The following is a 21,279-nucleotide window of genomic DNA, read 5'->3' as shown; positions in this document are numbered from 1 at the left end:
CACTTTCTTGCTGTGTAATATGGACATTTTTCAAGATGTTACCATCTATTTTCCTACATTCTATATTTCCATGAAGCTTCTCCACAGTAAACACTGATGCAAAATACTCGTTTAGTATCTCTCCCATCTCCTGTGGCTCCACAGGCTGCCTTGCTGATGTTTTCTCTCCCTAGTTACCCTTTTGTCCTCAATGTATTTGTAAACACCCTTTGGATTCTCCTTAATTCGATTTGCCAATTTATCTCATGTCCCCTTTTTGCATTCCTGATTTCCCTCTTAAATATACCCCTACTGTCTTTGTACTCTAAGGATTTACTCGACCTTTCCTGACATATGCTTCCTTCTTTTTAACCAAATCCTCAATTTCTTTAGTCATCCAGCATTCCCTACACCTACCAGCTATTCCTTTCAAACTAACAGGAATATATTGTCTCTGGAATCTTGTCATCTCATATCTGAAGGCTTCCCATTTTCCAGCCGTCTCTTTACCTAAGAACATCTGGCCCCAGTCAGCTTTTGAAAGTTCTTGCCTAATACCATCAAAAATCACCTTTCTCCAATTTAAAACTTCAACTTTTAGATCTGGTCTATCCTTTTCCACCGCTATTTTAAAACTAATAGAATTATAGTCGCTGGCCCCAAAGTGCTACCCCACTGACACCTGAGTCACCTGCCCTGCCTTATTGCCCAAGAATAGGCCAAGTTTTGCACCTTTTCTAGTAGGTACATCCACATACTGAATCAGAAAATTTTATTGTACACACTTGAATACCTCTCCATACCCTTAAAACTATGGCAGTCCCAGTCTATGTTTGGAAAGTTAAAATCCCCTACCATAACCACCCTATTATTCTTACAGATAACGGAGATCTCCTTACAATGCTAGAAATATTTTCCATTATTGCCAGTTGTATGAATGCAAAATAAAAAAAGTCGTGGGTTAGTGAAATTACAAATTTATACAGGCACAAAGTTGCCTTCAGAGTGAGTAACCTGGTTGGTGCCTCCCACACATCCTACCAAAACAAAGACTGTAAACATATGTGAATATAGAGGTGGAAACCACATTGTGTGCCCTTTACATTAATGGTCATTGGGAATCACTTTGACTTTGCCTGTATTAAATTCATAGGTTACTCACATCTGAAGGAGACAGACCCACTTAAATAATATAATTACTAATTCACCATTTGAGAGCGTGTTACTGTCCTGACAGTAACACCCACCCTAGTTGAAGCAGCAATACGTACGTTCACAGCTGATTGAATCAGTTCTGCATTTTAAAAAATGTAATCTCTGCTCCCAAAGCCAATCCTTGGGGATAGTAGCGGCACATTTAAAATTCCACCCGTTATCTGCCTGGACGAATACAACTTGCATTATAATTGAAAGTATTTGACTCCAATGTGAAAAATTGACACATTTTTATTACAGATAGAAATAGATAATAAATTTGGAACAAACTCCTTTTTGCACATAACTGACCTGAAATCATAAGATTCTTACTTCAAGGTGCATTTGTATAACCAACTGGTCAGCAACACCAACTTTATGATGTGTTCTAAATATCATTCACCCTGGAACATACTGAGATACATATGTTCCTCCCTATCCTGATAGAAGGTCGCTCTTGCACAGCCTAGCAGCATTCGTAAGGTTTACGATCAATAATTTCTTTAATTAAAGCCCTAAGATAATGGGATTAAAGTTATATAGGCAGCCATCACCTGAACCCATCACAACTGCATGACAAGTGAATACTACATACTCTAGTTCCATTGAAGAAAAACAGACAGTAACTAGTGAAGACATCTGAAGTTGGCTCTTACCTTGGTTTCCTTTTGATCCAGCTGAAGAAGGTTGAAACATGCCAAAGATCACAAAAAAAAGCACAAAATCAAACAAGAAGTTTCCCTGCATGCATACATTGATTAACAGAAATTCTCAAAAGTCCTCAGATATCCACTCAGTTACAAAGTCAGAGGATCCCTCCCTTCAGATTAAAGTAACAAATTGGAAACATTAGAAGCAGTTTTCGTTTTGTGATAATAGCCAGTATTTTGCAAACAGCAAGTAAACTAATGCATGGAGGGTCCCAGTCAGGCCGGTCAAAAAGACAGCAAGACACCTCATAGAACACACCACACTGCTTTTGCAGCATTTGGTGCCCTCCAGAAAACCGTTACATCAACTCCTTCTCCATTCATCACAAAATATACTCGTAGAATAGACAAATTACAGCAGAATTTGGGATGGTAATATTTAAAATGTTCCACATATTAGAATTCGAAATATTGTGAAAATTGCACACACCCATTATCCCTCACATTTTGGAATCAGAATGACAACAGAACTGTAAAATTAACCCAAGTTGCAAAGTGTCACTTACTTTTTCCACTGAAAAATATAATACTTTTAGGCCTCTTCACGTTAGCTTTGTCAGATATCTGGAAATAAAGTGAAGATTAACCAGCCTGATCTCTGCCCAGATAAAGTTGTCAAGATATATCGAGCAATTAAATGCAGAGCAAAAATAAATTCACAGTTTAGCATCCTCATCTATTTAGTAGTCACCACTTGCTAAATACTAGCCACCCTTTTAGTTCAACCATTGTCCTGAAACCCACTCTCATTTTAGGATGCATGAGAAGAAAGAAAAGGTTGATCTATAACAGTTATGGATTTCAAAAGTGATAACCAAAGTTATCAAATTGTAAATTGAAAAGCACATAAAGACTCAGTGGTCATGAGAATATCAGTTTATAATGTGATTTCATGAAATCTCAGCATCAAGTGAAACAAGGCCAGAAAATCTGCTGAAATCCATCTACTGCTTGTCTGCACACTGAGCACCACTCAAAAGAAATCTTCAGAGAATCAAAGGAATTAAAATGCACTTGGGGCCTATCTTCCTATGTGAAGAGTTATACCAAAGTCTTGGATCTAAAGACAATTTTGTTGTTTAACTTAAGTGAAAAAATCTGTCACTCCGGCTTTAAACATGGAATCAGATCATGATAACACCGAAAAATCATTCTTAAAGATAAAATAGTTATTATCACCAATATATGAAGCACACCAGTAGGGAAACGAGTTATGAATATTTATGAGGGTTGTGAATGCTCAATCATTAAAGCTGAAGACTGAGATCAATAGATTGTTGGACATCAAGGTAATCAGGTAGTACAGAGATGACAGTGCATTCTCTAGAGTTGAAAAGACAACGTGACCTCATTGAAGACAGGATAGATTTTGAAACAATGTTTTTCCTGACTTGGGAGATCTATAGCCAGCAGACAGAGTCTCAGAATAAGGGACAACCTACTTAGGATTGAGATAAGGAGAAATGTCTTCACTCGGAGGGTTCCAAAGCTTTGGAATTTTCACTTCTTCACCCCAGAGGGTTAAAGAAGTTCATGTCACTGAATATGTTCAAGATAGAAATCAAACCATTTTTAGATACCATTGACATCAAAGGATATGGGATCAGCACAGGAAATGGCATTGAGATAGCTGATCAGGTATGACACTAAATGGTGAATCAAGTTCAAGGTGCAGAAGGGCCAACTCCTTATCCTATATTCCTGGGACTGGAAGGGGAGTTAATTTAAAGATCAGTCAAGATCTTATTGAAAAACAGAGCAGGTTCAGTCGACTCAATGGTCGACTCAGCTTCTATTTTTTATGGTCTTAAACCTTTGGAGGTACAGCAATAGTTCAGTTCATTTTTACAATCATGTGCTGCGTGGTTTCAGCAGATGTGAGAACAAGATATCACTCTGTGTACCTGCTTCCATCACAGAAGAAGAGAGAGCTCAAAAAAATATAAATTAAATACAAACCTGATGGAATATTTCTTCTGTAACACCTGGAGGAGCACTAAAGAAATGTAGCATGTTGTTAGGTTTCTGGATTCGATTTTTGGCAGCTTGCTTCAGGTTTGTGAACCGGTTGTTTCGGTTGGTTGAGTAATCCTTGAAACTACAAGAGCCATCTTCTAACTCAAATGACTGGCCTGGAACTATTACCTTCTGTTTCGACACACTGTGGGGAGGTGGGAAAACACATCTCAGCAACATAGTCACAAACATCAGCTAAAGTTACACGGTCCAAGATCACCGATAGCACAGTTTTCTTACCATACGTTTATATGCTGGTCAAACAGAAAGTTTTCAGTGTTCAGGCATGTTAGGGCTCGGTCTACTGAAAATCCATCGGTCATCTCCACCATGGCAGCCCCAGTTTTGCTTTTTAAGAATTTGACCTACAGAGAGATTTATACAAAAACCTGAGTGGTCAGCATCCCTTTATTTTGGCTGTTGTACGTTGCCTATCCAGTAAGTGCATAGCACGATTAAATATCACCACACTGCTGTGTTGATGCAGTATCGTAAAGGGGAGGACTAGTGCACAGTAATATCCTGGTTTGCTGTATGACCATGCAGCTCAGAGGCTACATTACAGGTAGAACACTGGTATAGTTGATTACAACCAGTTTAAAGTGGGGAGGAAAAACAACTTGGAAGTTGCCAGCAATTTTCACTTCAGGGTGCTGAACATTTAGGCATCAATAAACTTGAGCAAATAAACTTAGTTGCATTGCTCATTTTGGTTTTTAGCATCTTGCTGAGTGCAATTGATTAACACATTTCCCAACTATTCTCCACAATAACTACACTTGAAAAGTACATAGAGTCAGAAAGTCATAGAGATGCACAGCATGGAAACAGACCCTTCGGACCAACCCGTCCATTGTCGACCAGATATCCCAACCCAATCTAGTCCCACCTGCCAGCACCCGGCCCATATCCCTCCAAACCCTTCCTATTCATATACCCATCCAAATGCCTCTTAAATGTTGCAATTGTACCAGCCCCTACCACTTCCTCTGGCAGCTCATTCCATACATGTACCACCCTCTGCGTGAAAAAGTTGCCCCTTAGGTCTCTTTTATATCTTTTGCCTCTCACCCGAAACCTCTGTCCTCTAGTTCTGGACTCCCCGACCCCAGGGAAAAGACTTTATCTATTTATCCTATCCAAGCCCATCATGATTTTGTAAACCTCTATAAAGGTCACCCCTCAACCTCCGACACTCCAGGAAAAACAGCCTTAGCCTGATCAGCCTCTCCCTATAGCTGAAACCCTCCAACCCTGGCAACATTCTTATAAATCTTTTCTGAACCCTTTCAAGTTTTATAACATCCTTCCGATAGGAAGGAGACCAGAATTGCACACCAATATTCCAACAGTGGCCTAACCAATGTCCCGTACACCTGCAACATGACCTCCCTACTCCTGTACTCAATACTCTGACCAATAAAATAAAGTATACCAAATGCCTTCTTCACTATTCTATTCACCTGTGACTCCACTTTCAAGAGCTATCACTTATTTTCCCTAGTTCACACATGGAATCAATATATATGCTGATTGCATAATTTATGCCGGTCTTCTGCAAACACAAATTGAAACGTCACTGAAATCCAACAGAATTGGCAGCACAACTTCAAAATTTCAAAGCTTCAAAACAACTCAACAGTGAAAGCAGGGTCCACAACAATAATTCATACTCTTTAAAATAAAAAGATCAAGACATACCTTATGCACATTGCCATAAAGACAGAAGATATTGAACACCCTGTCTGGGTTCATCCTCTTACTATCTAGCCCATAAACAATCAGTACGGGACTATCAGCCAGAGGACCATAATCACCATGTGGAGGTGGTGGTGGCGGTGGTGCTGCACCACCATATTGAGCTGTGTATCGTCGTGAAGGTGGACCCCTACGAGGACCTCCCACTGAAGGTGGCAGTGGTGGAGGACCCATTCCCCTGCCTTCATAATGGTGTGGTGGAGCATAGTCATCGTCATCCTCATCATCGTAATAGCCATGGTATGTAGAAGGAGGGTAGCCATGACCTGTTCAAATTAGAATGATAGCATGGTCAGAAGCAAGCAGAAGAAATGCATAAATTTAAAACAAAATCTGACCTGGTCCTCTTTTTTTTAGTACAGTGTTTTGAAACCATGTGATTACTAACATGGGTCAGTGGCAGTATCTGCACCTTAATCAGGTAGTCATGGCTTCAAGCCCCAATCCAGGCACTGATTACACAAGTACTATCACCATGCACATATACAGCACAGAAAAGGAACCTTTGGTCCAACTCATCCATGCTGGCCAGATACCCTAAATTAATCTAGTCCCATTTGCCAGCACTCAGTCCATACCCACTAAACCATTCCTATCCATATACCTACCCAGTTCCTTTTAAAATGTTGTAATTGTACCAGCCTCCATCACTTCCTCTGGCAGTTCATCCACACACGCACCATACTCCATGAAAAATGTTACCCCTTAAGTCCCTTTTAAATCTTTCCCCTCTCACAAAACCTCTGGTTTTGTGCTTCCCCAACCTAGGAAAAAGATCTTGTCTATTCACCCTATCCATGCCCTCATGATTTTATAAACTTCTAAGGTCACACCTCAGGCTCCAATGCTGCAGGGAAAACAGCCTCAAACTATTCAGTCTCTCCCAATAGCTCAAGCCCTCTAACCCTGGAAACATCTTTATAAATCTTTTCTGAACCCTCTCATGTTTCACAATGTCGCTCCTAGAGCAGGGAGACAGAATTGCATGCAATATTCTAAAAGTGGCCTAACCAATGTCCTATACATCCACCACATGACCTCCTAATTCCAATACTAAAATGCACTGACCAAGAAAGGCAAGCCTACCAAATGCCTTCCTATCTACCTGTGACTCCATTTTCAAGGAGCTATGAACCTGCACTCCAAGGTCTCTTTGTTCAGCAACACTCCCATGCACCTTACCATTGCGTGTACAAGTCCTGCCCTGATCTGCCTTTCCAAAATGCAGCACCTCACATTTATCTAAATTAAACTCCATCTGCCAGCCATTGGCCCTTCTGATCCTGATCCCATTGTACTCTGAGGTAACCACCTTTGCTGTCCACTACACCTCCAATGTTGGTGCCATCTGCAAACTAATTATACCACCTATATTCACACCCGAATAATTTATATAAATGACAAAAGGTAGTGAACAGGGCACACACTGGTCACAAGCCTCCAGGCTGAAAAGCAACCATCCACCACCACCCTCTGTGTTCTATTTTCAAGCCAGTTCTCAGTCCAAGTGGTTAGTTCTCATTGTATTCCATATGATCCAACCTTGCTAACCAATCTACCTTTCGAACCCTTTACTGAAATCCATACAGATAATATCCACCACTCTACCCTCATCAATCCTCTTTGTTACTTCTTCAAAAAACTCGAATCAAGTCAGTGAGACACGATATCGCCACGAACAAAGTCATGTTGACAATCTCTAATCAGTCCTTGTCTTCCCAAATATATGTCAATCATGTCCCTCAGGATTCCCTCCAACAATTTGCCCATCACGATGTCAGGCTCATCAGTCTATAGTTCCCTGGCTTTTCCTTAACACTTTTCTTAAATACTGGAACCACATTACCCAACCTCCAGTCTTCTGACACCTCACCTATGGCTATTGATAATACAAATATCTCAGCAAGGGGCCCAGCAATCACTTCCCTAGCTTCCCACAGAGTTCTAGGGTACAACACGCAGAGGGCACTGCGTGTATGGAATATGCTGCCAGGAGAAGTGATGGAGGCTGGCACAATTATAGCATTTAAAAGGCATCTGGATGAGTTTATGAATAGGAATGGTTTAAACGTATATGGGTCAAGTGCTAGAAAACAGGACTAGATTAGGTTAGGCTATCTGGTCAGCATGGATGAGTTGGACCAAAGGGCCTGTTGCCATGTTGTACATCTCTATGACCTGATCAGATCGCAGGCATTTATCCATCTTTATGCATTTTAAGTTGTCCAGCACCACCTCCTCTGTAATATGGACATTTTTCAAGATATCGTTATTTATTTCCCTACATTCTCTATCTTCCAGATCCTTCTCCACAGTAAACACTAATGCAAAATACTTGTTTAATATCTTCCCCATCTCCTGCAGCTCCACACATAGGCAGCCTTGCTGATCTTTAAAGGTGCCATATTCTCTCCCTATTTGCCCTTAATGTATTCATGGAATCCCTTTGGATCCTCCTTAACCCTATTTGCCAAAGCTATTTCATCTCCCCTTCTTGTCTTCCTGATTTCCCTCTTAAGTATACTCCTACTGCCTTTATAGTCTTTTAGGGATTCATTCCGTCTCTCATGTCTACACCTGACATATGCTTCCTTCTTATTCTTGACCAAAACCTCAATGTCTCTAGTCATCCAGCATTCCTTCCACCTGCCAATCTTGCCCTTCTCCCTGACAGGAACACTGTCTCTAGACGCTCATTTTTATTTTTGAAGGCTTCCCATTTTCCAGTTGTCCCTTTATCTGCAAACACCCTGCCCCCAATCAACTTTTGAAAGTTCTTACCTAATGCTGTCAAAATTGGCCTCCCTCCAATTTTGAACTTTAACTTTTAGATTTGGTCTATTCTTTTCTATCACTATTTTAAAACTAATAGAATTATGGTTGCTAGCCCCAAAGTGCTTCCCACTGACAACTCAGTCACTCCCCCTGCCTTATTTCCCCCAATAGTAGGTCAAGTTATACACCTTCTTTAGTAGGTACATCCACAAACTGGAGCAGAAAATTTTCTTGTACACACAAAGTCCCCTCCATCCAAGTCCTTATCACATGCAGTCCCAGTCTATGTTTGAAAGTTAAAATTCCCTATCGTAACTACCCTACTATTCTTATCAGATCCCTATTATTCCTATAGATATCTTACAGATACAAAATTGTTTCTCAATTTCCCACTGACTGTTGGGGGTGGGGAGAGAAGGTTTAGTAGTACAATCCCAATGAGGTGATCATCCCTTTCAAATACCCTCCCAAAGTACAGCCATAATGTTATCTCTCGTCAAAATCGCCACTCCCTCTCTTCTCTTAACCTGCTTTCTATCCTTCCTATAGCATCTATACCCTGAATTGAGCTGCCTGTCCTGCCCATTCCTGAACCACATCTCTGTAATTTCTATGATATCCCAGTCCCATGCTGAGTTCATCTGCCTGACCTGTTAAGCCTCTTGCATTAAAATTAGCAGAAGTTAGTCATTTGATCCTTCAAGCCTACTTCACTATTCATGATGATTGTGGGCCATCCATTTGTGTTCCAAAGTCCACTTTCCCATCTACCACAACAACCTTAGACTTCCCTGCCTAACAAAAATCTATATATCTGTCTCAAAGATATTCAATGACCCCACGCCCGCCCCGCTCCCCCACCTTCTGAAGTGGAGAGTTTCAATTTCAAAACTCAAGAGAAAAAGAAGTTAGCCTCATCGGTGTCCAAAAAAAGTCGACCCCTAATTTTAAAAACAGCATTTCCAACTTCTGCACTCACTCACAAGAGGAAACATCCACCTGGTCAAGACAATTCATGACTTTATACATTTTAATCAAACCACCCTTCTTCTAAATTCCAGTGAAAACAAGTCTAACCAAAACAAGTCTAACCTGTCCAATCCTTCCTTACAGACAACCCACTAATTTCAGGCAATCTGGTGAACTCCCTCTGAATCAACAACATATTTCCCGAAATAAGGAGAACAAAACTGCACAGTTTCTGAAACGTGGTCTGACCAATGGCTTGTATAATTCAAGCATAAATTCCTTATTTAGTGTTCAATTTCTCTTATAATAAGGAATTGCATTCTATTCACCTCTTAATTTCTTGCTGTAACTGCATACTAAATTTCTGTGACTCATGCACTCGTATACTTGGATCTTTCTGCATCTCAGAATTCTGCAATAATTCTCCGTTTAAGTAATACTCTGCTGTTTAATTCTTCTTGCTAAAGTGAAAAACTTTACATTTCCTCACATTATACCCTATGTGCACATATCTGTCTGCTCAATCTATATACTTGCACCTTTGTCACATCATCTTCACAACATACTTTCCTTGGTGCCATGTGTAAATTTAGCCACCATGTCAACTTGTCCCCTAATCTAAGTCATTGTTGTATATTGTAAAAGGTTGCGAGCCCAGCACTGACTCCTGCCAGACTCCATTTAACACATCTTACCAATCTGAAAAATACCCATTAATGTAAACCTAGTTTTCTGCATGATAATCTTCTATCCATGCTGGTATATTACTCTCTACAGCAGGAGCTCCTACTTTACTTAACAGCACCAAGCATGCATTACAGCGATCCAAATAGGAAAATCACAATACAAAAGACTGATATTGCACAAACATTGGACTGTTTTCAGAAGGGGCAGGAAGAGGATATTTGGCCCCAAAATCCCACTCTGCCATTCAACATGATCATGGCTGTTGTTCTGTCTCAATACTGTACTCTTATTCTATCATACATTCCCTGACACCTTTAGCCTCTGGAAGTCTACTTTTCTTAAATATATTTCGTGACTTAGCCTCCACAGAGAATTTCATAGGTTCTCAAAACTTTGTATCATTGTCAAGTGTAGGTGAACTTGCTAACTACATGGCATGAAATCTGGCATACAGACCCACCTGACAACCACTAACTGGGGAAGCTGCAGCAGACACTAATTTAGATACCCATTAACTCTTCGGCACATACGCAGAAGGAAAAAAAAATACAGTATAGTAGATAATCCACTTTTCAAAAAATATTTATTTCATCCCTTAAAAAGACATCCTGGGATTACCAGGTAGTACTGACAAAAATAGAAGCATAGAAACCCTACAGCGTAGAAGCAGGCAATTCAGCCAAACGAGTCCACACTAACCCTCTAAACAGCATCCCATCCAGATCCACCCCCAATAACCCAGCAGATCACATGGTTAACTTACCCAACTTACGCAGACCTGGACACGAGGCAACTTAGCACGGCCAATCCACCTAACCTGCACATCTTTGGACTGTGGGAGAGAATAGGAGTACCCAGAGGAAACCCACACGAACACTAGGATGAAACCAGACCCAGGTCCCTAACACTGTGAGGCAGCAGTGCCATCCAATGAGCCATCATGCTGCCCAATACTCAAAGTTGGAAACATGAATTGCCAGTACACTCATGGGGACAGTGAAGTCATCTACATTTGTCTTGGTTTGAATTTACAGGCGTAGAGCTAAATTAAAGCACTAAGTGGCTCAGTGGTTAGCACTGCTGGCTCACAGTGCCAGGAACCCGGGTTCAATTCCAACCTCGGACAACTGTCTGTGTGGAGTTGCGACATTCTCCCTGAATATGCATGGGTTTCCTCCAGGTGCTCCGGTTTCCTCCCACAATGCAAAGATGTGCAGGTTAGGTAAATTGGCCTATCTTTTGCATATCACTTTAAATCTACACCTTGTTGTTCTTGTTCCTTTTATGAAATGGGAACAGGTAACCCACATCTACTCTATCCAGCTCATGCATGATTTTGAAAACCTCGACTAAATCCCTCAGCCTTCCACTCTCCAAGGAGAACACTCCCAACTTCTTCCATCTATCTTCAAAAAGTCCTCAACATTGAAATATTCTTCTAAATTGCTTCTGCACTCTCTTCATTGCATTTGTATCTTTTCTATGTGGCGTCCACAACTGTACACAATACTCCAGCTGAGTGTCTTACACAGTTCAACATCAGCTGCTTGCTCAGTACTTTATGCTCCTATTAATAAAGCCAATGACACAATGTTTTATCAATTGTTCTCTCCACCTGTCCTGGCACCTTCAACGATCTGTGCATATATACACAGCCAGGCTCCTCTGCACCAACACCCTCTTACTTAATATAGTTTGTCAATGTTCATCCTACCTATGTGGCTCACCTCGCAATTCCCTGCATCAAACCTCACCTGCCACCTGTCCACCCACTTCGCCAACCCTTGTCAATGCCCTTTTAGAGTCCTACACTGTCCTCCTCAGAGTTTACAATTCTTACAATTGTGTCATTTGCAAACTTTGAAATTGTCCTCTGCATATCAAAATCCAGATCATAAATATCTATCAGGAAAAGCCGGGGTCCCAATAGTGACCTCAGGGGAAGTCCACTACAAACCCTCCTCTAGCCCAAAAAAAATGCACATTACAATGACTGTTTCCTAGTACTCAGGCAATATTGTATCCGTGTTCCTACAGTCTCATTTATACCATGACCTATAATGCTCCGCACAAGTCTATTGTGTGACAGTGTATCATCTGCTTTCTGCAAATTCATGTATAACATTTCAACAGCATTACCCCATCAAGCCTGTTCATTCTTCAAAAAAAAAAGGCAACTAGTTAAATGATTTCCCCATTTCATATCCATGCTGACTCTTGCTAACTAACCTGCCTTTTTCCATCTGAATGCTAACGGTGGCTCAGTGGTTAGCACTGTTGCCTCACAATGCCAGGAATGTGTGTTCAATTCCAGCCTCGGGCAACTATCTGTGTGGAGTCTGCATATTCTCCCCATGTCTGACTGGCTTTCCTCTGGGTGCTCTGGTTTCCTCCCACAATCCAAAAGATGTGCAGATTAGGTGAATTGGCCATGCTAAATTGCCCATAATGTTCAGGGGTGTGTAGGTTAGGTGCATGAGTCAGGGGTAAACATATGATAAGCTGAAGAGCAGGACGAGAAGAGTAGTGATCTCAGGTTTGCTACCGGTGCCACGATGGGCAGCACGGTGGCACAGTGGTTAGCACTGCTGCCTCACAGCGCCAGAGACCCGGGTTCAATTTCTGCCTCAGGCAATTGTCTGTGTGGAGTTTGCACATTCTCCCAGTGACTGCGTGGGTTTCCTCCGGGTGCTCCGGTTTCCTCCCACAATCACAAAGATGTGCAGGTTAGGTGAATTGGCCATGCTAAATTGCCCGTAGTGTTAGGTAAGGGGTAAATGCAGGGGAATGGGTCTCGGTGGGCTGCTCTTCAGGGGGTTGGTGTGGACTTGTTGGGCCAAAGAGCCTGTTTCCACACTAAGTAATCTAATCTAATAAGGTAGGGGAATGGGTCTGGGTGGATTACTCTTCAGAGAGTCGGTGTGGACTTGCTGGGCCAAAAGGCCTGTTTCCACACTGTATTGATTATATGATTCGAAGTCCAAAATGGATCAGTCAGATTTTGATCATCTTTCTTCCAATAATGGCCCTGCAATTTCTTCCATTATGCATCAAGTATCCACACACTCAAGGCCTGCTTTGTGATGAGATAGTATTTTTCACCTCCAACACCACACCCATAAAATTGAAACTGGCCCACTGTACAGCATCAGCGATTTCCTGCAGATGTTTTGCCAAAGCATCAGATCAGATAATACCCAGGGAACAAAAACGGAAAATAACAGAAATTGATTTTTAAATTCTATTTGGACACACAAATAATCTGGAAAATACAATTGTGGAATTTCAGATTGCGAAGAGAAACTGGAATTTTATAATGCACAGGTTTAAAAGATTTTAAGTGGAACCAAGCTATTCATATAAAACTTGATAAGGATTTATACAAGACTCCATCCATGAGATTAGCAAGTCCAGTCACCCTTGGCTACTACAAATTAGCACATCATTCTTCACTCATAAACCCACTTGCTGGGTTGGGCAAGAAATAATTCAAGAACTTTACATACTGTGATCTTATTCAATGCAAACAGATTTATTCCTTTCCCCAGTGAAGGACGGAAAACATTGAAATGACAGTCTAAAAATTAAGGCTTCGTCTCTGAAACTAAAGCCAAACATGGGATATATGCACATTTTGAATTTAAGTAGAGAAGGAGACACAATACAAGTGGAGACAGTGCTGATATTTTTCATGCAGTCTTACTCACCAAAGTTAGACGGAGCATCGCCAAGCAAGGCAGGCAATCTAGAGCGCTTGTTTGAAGGCTCTGGAATAGAAATGGAATAAATCTAATAACAAATCACATATAGCATGAATAAACTATCAACAATTGTTACACACAAGGTCTCACTTTCAGAACTACATTAAGTAGCATTGCCCAAGCATGTAATACTAAACAGAGTTATCAGAAGTCAATTTTAAAAAAATTGAATCAAAAAGACCATAGTTTGCACAAAGGAAAACAAAACTAATACATAAATGAGTCTACTTACAGCAGTGCTAGGGCACAAGGTCCAAGTGAACATTATCTTACCACTTTTATGCCTCAACAGCAACAAATGGCAGTTTGAAAGATGGTTCTCCATCAAACATACGGTTGCAAGCAGATTCGACACAGGCTTGAAACTTCAATCCTGCATCATACATTTTACAGTAAATGAACACCATAGAGGTACAAGATTACAATTAGAAAGAATTCTCTACACATCATATTTCTTTATTTGCACTTTAAAAGCTTACAGCACACAGATGAAGTTACAGAAGGAATGAATTTTTAACACTGAAAGACTGCAGGTCAGAGTCTGTGAGAAGTGACTTAAGAAAAGCTGTTCTTCTATGTTTGAGCCCTCAAGGATTCCCAATTGTTGTAGGTTCATTTGAAAACATGTGTATTCATTTTTCGTACTGATGTCCACTGTACACGAAGTGAGAAGGGTCTACATATTTCCTCTTAAACTAACTAGTGAAGATAGCTTATGCAAATGCAAGTATTCCTACACAGTAGGTAGAAGATACTGGTCCCAGGCAGAAAGTGTAACAGAATTGGAAACTTGATCCACATTCATGCATCTGTGTTGCTAGTTGACTAAATTTTGTATCGTACATCATAAATGGGTCCAACAGTTTTCACTTTACAAATGTTTAAGCTTGGTCAGTGACCATATCTGAAATAAACCCAAATTCAAGTTCAGCCAAACCAAAACTGCAAAGTCAGTGCTTTAGGAAACTTTGAAATGGGTGAGCTGATTCTAAAGGGTTAATGTCCTGTCTGTACACCATTAACTTAGCTGGGAAAGCACCAAATGGTCTGAAATGTGAACTTCAATATCTTTTGGGAGCAGGAAGAAAATCAGTCAGGACTTTTGCTCACAGTTTTCTTCCCTATAACCTTTTGTTGAAATGAAGATAAGCTAGGCAAGGACAAAATGAGGCTCAGCTACAATATCCAAAATGAGTAGCCTGCTGGCATTCATGGTGGCCTTGAATCTTGCAAGTAAATAGCAACTTGGCAAGATACAGTGATTATACCACAGGCTGATACAGAAATGAAAAACAGAAAAGCAGAAAGATAAACATTATATCCAAGCACTTCCCTCCTAGTCTTTTTATATCACAAGCAAAAAGGGATTTGGCTCATGTTTTTACCTCCTCCCCCATTCCAACCTCTCACCCTCAACGCACAGCCCTCCACTCCCCCTGCTCCAACCCCAACCTCACCATCAAACCAGTAGACAAGGGGAGTGCAGTGGTAGTTTGGGGCACTGACCACTACACTGCTGAAGCGAGGTACCAACTCAAAGACATCTCCTTCTACTGCACCGTTGACCATGACCTCACCCCCTCCCATCACCAAACCATACACAACCTCATCACCTCAGGGGAACTCCCACCCACAGCTTCCAACCTCAGTTTGGGAACCCCGTACTGCCTGATTCTCCCTCTGACACAATATCCACAAGCCTTACTACCCTGGCCAATCCATCACCTCAGCTTACTCCTGCCCCATCGGATTCATCTCCACCTACCTCGATAGTGTCCTGTCCCTCCTGGTCCAGGATCTCCCCACATATATTCAGGACACCACCCAAGGCTTCCGTTTCCCCGGCCCCCAATGCCTCATCTTCACCATGGACGTCCAGTCCCTCTACACCTCCATCCACCATGACCAGGACCTCCAACCCTCAGTTTCTTCTTCTCGATGTCACCCCCAGTACCCATCCACTGACACTCATTCATTTAACTGAGCTGGTCCTCGCCCTCAAAAATTTCTCCTTTGAATCCTCCCATTTCCTCCAGACAAATGGGGTAGCCATGGGCACCAGCTATGCCTGTCTCTTTGTCGGCTTTGTAGAACAGTCTATCTTCCAGAATTACACCGGCACCACTCTCCACCTTTTCCTCCGCTATCCTGATGACTGCATCGGCACCATCTCGTGTTCCCATGAGGAGGTTGAACAGTTCATCAACTTCACCAACTCATCCGCCCCAACCTTTAATTCACCTGGACCATCTCTAACACCTCTCCCCCTTCGTGGACCTCTCCACCTCCAATGGTGACCAACTCAACACTAACATTTTCTACAAACCCGACTCCCACACCTACCTGGATTACACCTCCTCCCACCCTGCCTCCTGCAAAAATGCTATCCCCTATTCCCAATTCCTCCACCTCATCTGCTCCCAGGAGGACCAGTTCCATTCGAGAACACACCAGATGGTCTCCTTCTTTAAGGGCCTCCCCTCCCATACAGTTGAAGATGCCCTCTAACGCATCTCATCCACATCCTGCACCACCACCCTCGAACCCCATCCCTCCCACCTGGTCCTCACCTTCCACCCCACCAACCTCCGTATACATCGCATTATCAGCCGACATACCCGCCACCTACAAACAGACCCCAACACCAGAGATGTATTTCTCTCCCCACCCCTAACCGCCCTCCACGACTACCTGATCAGGTCCACGCCCCTAACAGCCCACCCTTCCCTCCCTTGTCATTCTTCCTTCCCTCCACCCTCCTCTCCGACCTAAGACCTTTATCCCCACCTTCATCCACCTATTACACTCTCAGCTACTTTCTCCCCAGTCCCACCACCCCTCCCATTTATCTCTCCATCCCAGAGGCTCCCAGCCTCATTCCTGATGAATGAGAGAAACGTCGATTCTCCTGCTCCTCAGATGTTGCCTGACTTGCTGTGTTTTTCCAGCACTACTCTAATCTTGACTCATGTTATTACAGAAGAGACATTTCCCCCACATTCCAAATACCTTATTTAAATAGTAGGGAAAATGTCGAAGGAACAAATTAATCATATTAACAGACTAACAGTCCCATGAGGGAATGTTCTTAAAATTGGTTTAGTATTTCTACAGATTGGTCTTTACTGTTTTATTCCTCAACCTCTCAGTATACTCATGATGGCATCAAGTTTACTTAGTAAGCACATGTTCTCCGCGACATGACGGTGCTCAGCAATACAACATATACATAACTGTCAAAAGAGTTCTATAATCGAGGCCCACTTGTCCTGAACTGTGACTGAACCATGGAATTCAGCTCACCCATTTCATGACCATTGCTTACATTGGTCTTTGTAGTATAAAGCATTTAGCATTGCTATAAATTAATACTTTAAATTGAAGCTTCTCATCTTGTACTCAAATCAATTCACGAGAAACACCAAATTAAAGGGAAACCGATCTGAACCACTCTCACATACAGTATAAATGATTTTCCTTTTACTTTGGAATTTCTCGCAAATTGTCCTGATTCATTCAAACTAGAAAGCTTTTCACAACATGTCTTGTCAACAATACTCAAGTTCTGTAAGCAACTTTTTAAAATAACTCAAAGTATTTTTAACAACTCAAATCAAACATTTCAGGGTAAAATTTGTAATTACAAATGGTTGGTTAAGAGTTGGTCACTTGCTGACAATTTCAGAATTAGGCCAAATATACTTCTTTTGCACAGTAACATTTGGGAATTTAGTGAAAAGGAATTCTGATTAGTTGATACATTACATGTACAGATTCCTGATGTGATTTCATGCAAGATTCTTCTCCTCAGTTTGGTCTGGCAATGAACTTGAAAACTACATGATCCCTAAATGCCCTGAGAATTAATCACAGGGAGATCAAGGTCTTGTTTATTTGTATAATAACATCTAAATATGTGCAGAAAGTGAAAAATCTAGGATTGAGGGGAAAAGGTTCACCACTGCATATATCTGACTGTGGTATATATGAATCAAGATGTTTGAATTTATATAAGCCAAGGAAGCTTCTGGTTTAGTGAATATCTCGCAAAGCATTTAGGACTCAAGATCACAGCCACCGTTCGAGGTATGTATAGACAGACAGAACTGCAATGTAAAACCCACGAGCAACACCATGAAACAGAAATGTATTTATTTCTATGGGACCTTGTCACCTTGTTTCTCTTATGCAACGTTATCTTGAGATGCATAATATGCAAACAGATGAAAGTTCTCTTAAGCTGCAGTACATTTGGTTTGCTGAAATTGTGATTAAATAGGAAGATGAAAGTCTTTATAAAATGCACTGCGTTTCTAAACAGTATAGATTTGGAAAGGTTAATTTTGAGGCAGCCTTACATCAGCCATGTAAAAAAAGTCACCATTATTCTTTATAAAGATGAAGCTACTCAAAATGAAAATTATATTCCTTATTTCTTCCTGCAAAACAAAATCTCTCACCAATTGTGACTAAAATCAAATTTGTCTTTCACTCTGCTACTCCCCAGCCTCCCAATGTCCTGAGGCTGGCTTACAGGGGATCACCAAGTTTGCTCAGTTAAGTCAAATATGACTATGACAGCAACTCTGTCCCACTGGCATCAAGGACCACCCTACTGCCCTGCCCCGGAACTCTTCCTTAGAATGAAAGTGTCAACAAAGTATCAAGATGAATCCCAGGCCTATCTTCATCATATATTTATGACAAATCCTAACAAGCCAATTTAGATAAACACTGTTCCCAGTCTCTTCCAGCAATAGATGTATTGTGTCAGTACTGACAAGGATATGAAAAACCTTAAGCAGGTCAATGCCTGATCTGGGAACAAGTCACATGTTGGCATCAGTGGTGTTATCTGGTTTTCCCTAACCTGCTCACACCCCCACTTCCCCACCAAAATGGTGCTTTACCACTTTATGCTTCTCTGCACATGCCCATCTCTCCATGCCTATTTCTTTCACAATGCCTCCCATTGTCCCATCATTATCTGACATCTGGTATTAACCTATTCACCGACTTAAGTATTTTGCATATCAATTTTTTTTTCTGTATATCAGACTATGGTCTTGCCCTGCTCTGTCTCCTTTCTAAACGTTAGTCTGACAGAGAGTGAAAGGTTGAAAAATGAAAGCTGCTTGCTTCCTATACAGATGCATCCTGTTTAAAGGTTTTTAAGATGGTTTTGCAGCATTATTTTACACACTTTTCAAATAACACATACTGGTGCGTATACATCAAGAATAATACCCAGCAAAATACTAAGCAGCTGTTGTAATAATGGAAGATTTTTTGTTTAATGCACCTTGCTTTCAAAAGGGCACTTATTTGGACTTTCAAACTTTAGTTTTCATGACGTTGCATAAATAGAACAACATGCTGCCCCATGTGTCATACAGAAGGATTACAAAAAAATTAAATCCAGAGAGGAAAAAAGTCATGGTCTTATATACATGCTGGTTCTTCAGTTTTTTTTTAAATGTTTAATTGCCCTCAAGCTCTCATGTACTCTTAGCACTGACTGCATCGGCTCACAGTTGATATCAATGACTTCTCCTGCAGAGGTGACTGGCTCTGGCTGTAGAATGGTCTGCCCAGTGAAAGGACTGGTATCCTTCAGAGATTCTGTATGGTTGGAGCATTTAGTGGAAGATAGAATGCTGACTTTCAGTGCACATCAGGTAGAGCAAGAATGTGACATTTTGTTTTGAAGTTAATGAGTAGAAAAGGCTTGGTAGATGAATGATTTCAGTGTCTTCACCTTGTTAGAGGTTGGTGAACAAGATTATAATGAAAAGCAGGACATATTTGAGGTGAAATTATTCAGGTATTTCATGGTCTCAACAGCTTGACGAGCTTCCTCATTCATTGTGTTTTCTTGTGAATACAGTGAGGATCACATGGATTGCCACTCTCACCCCTTCCTTTTGCACAGTACTAGCTACATGACAATCTGTGCATGCAGTCCACATCCAGCGATGGTAACGTTCATCGTTATAAGTGTGTATAGAAGTGAGCATCTTGTGTTGTAGGCAGTGAATAGAGACTGTTGAGAAAAAGCTGAAGGCTCGCTGTACGCAAAGGATAAGCTTCCAGCAACCTTCGATTTCTGGTTAGCACATTAAACTGTTTGGCTTATTTAAAAATAAATCAAAGTTTCAACACAGCAATCAATATAAACAATTGAAGGAGTTTTCAGTAAAGAATATAGGACATGCAATATTAGAGGGTCAATATTCCTATGTCACAAATATCGACCGGCTTAGTTTATAACAACCAATTAAAGCCAAGAACATCAAACATTGCTTAAGCCCCAATTATTATCTATCAGTCCCCCCAATTTCTACAATATCCAGTTGTTAGAAATTAAAAAGTAGTGTAAACAAGGTGAACCAGCCCTAGAGTTTGGAGCCCATTCCTCTCCACAGAGAAATGTTCAACATTCCAATGCCATTGAGATGATCTTATTCACTGAAAGAATCAACAGCAGATTTTTAAAAATTAAACAAATCAGTATTATTGTGGAAACATGGAATGAAAGCAAGAGGCAAGAGAAGAAATAAAGCTGAATTTTCTCATTCATTTTCCTCAGTCAAAAATTGTGGCTGTAAAGGATAGACATGAAAACATTACTCTATATACATTCACTGATAGGTCATTTTTAGTGCAAAGTTATTAAAATGGCAGCTGTAGGTTAAGTATGAACATAGTAACAGAAATTTGAAGCAATGTGCAGAGTATTTACACTGAATAGCGATGAGGTGATAGGTTAATGTGCTTACAAATCTTGAACAAGAACTTGGAATCCTCGAGGAAACTGCTGCTCAGGTTTGGTGAAGAGGCTTAGGCAAAACTGAGGTGATATTATTCATTGATCCACAACTGAACTCCACCTCACAGTACAAGTGAATTGATAAGAAGATGGTAACAAGATTGCTAGTTTTGAAATATCTCTTCATACAACAATCACATGGAGAGGAGTTAGATACAGTAGGGTTGTCTTATTTTGGAATAACAATTGCAGATAACTCAGAGGCTTATTTATCAATTTCAGGTTGGCTCATTTGTCAATGCTGCTTGACAGCAGCAAGCCTGATCAGTGCTGTGGAAATTATAATTGCTGATGAAATATCATTCTTGAGTTCCTGACTATTATTTTAGGTTTGCAATTACTTAACCAATTGCTTTCCAATGGAGAATATGTAAAGTGTGATTTCAAGGCAGAGATGCACAGTAAGAACAACTCACCAAATTTACAAAACTTGAAATCAATACAATATGTTGTTTCCAATTTGTTAATCGAGTGACAGAACACATTTTTAAACAAATGGCAAGGTGAATTGCCAAAGCAATGTTCTGAACTATATTTCTAACTGTAACAGTTAAAATCAACCATTTCTTGGGAACAAAGGACAAATGTATTAAAAGAGACT

At 40.8% G+C, this 21,279-nt stretch overlaps 1 protein-coding gene across 1 annotated transcript in view; it reads right to left on the bottom strand.

The window, feature by feature from the left end:
* LOC122542865 (heterogeneous nuclear ribonucleoprotein L-like) overlaps window positions 1-21,279 on the bottom strand; it is a 47,330-nt gene that overhangs the window by 10,678 nt on the left and 15,373 nt on the right. Inside the window, exons 7-12 of the mRNA XM_043680966.1 lie at window positions 13,796-13,855; window positions 5,601-5,923; window positions 4,140-4,264; window positions 3,843-4,044; window positions 2,390-2,447; window positions 1,830-1,850 (exon numbers count right to left, since the gene is read on the bottom strand). Coding sequence (XP_043536901.1) covers window positions 1,830-1,850; window positions 2,390-2,447; window positions 3,843-4,044; window positions 4,140-4,264; window positions 5,601-5,923; window positions 13,796-13,855 — 789 coding nt within the window. The remainder of the gene's footprint in view (window positions 1-1,829; window positions 1,851-2,389; window positions 2,448-3,842; window positions 4,045-4,139; window positions 4,265-5,600; window positions 5,924-13,795; window positions 13,856-21,279) is intronic.

Source organism: Chiloscyllium plagiosum, chromosome 41 (assembly GCF_004010195.1).
Source record: "Chiloscyllium plagiosum isolate BGI_BamShark_2017 chromosome 41, ASM401019v2, whole genome shotgun sequence".
Lineage (NCBI taxonomy): Eukaryota > Metazoa > Chordata > Chondrichthyes > Orectolobiformes > Hemiscylliidae > Chiloscyllium > Chiloscyllium plagiosum.
Note: the sequence above shows the minus strand (reverse complement) of the source record. Positions and strands in the feature narration are given on the sequence as shown.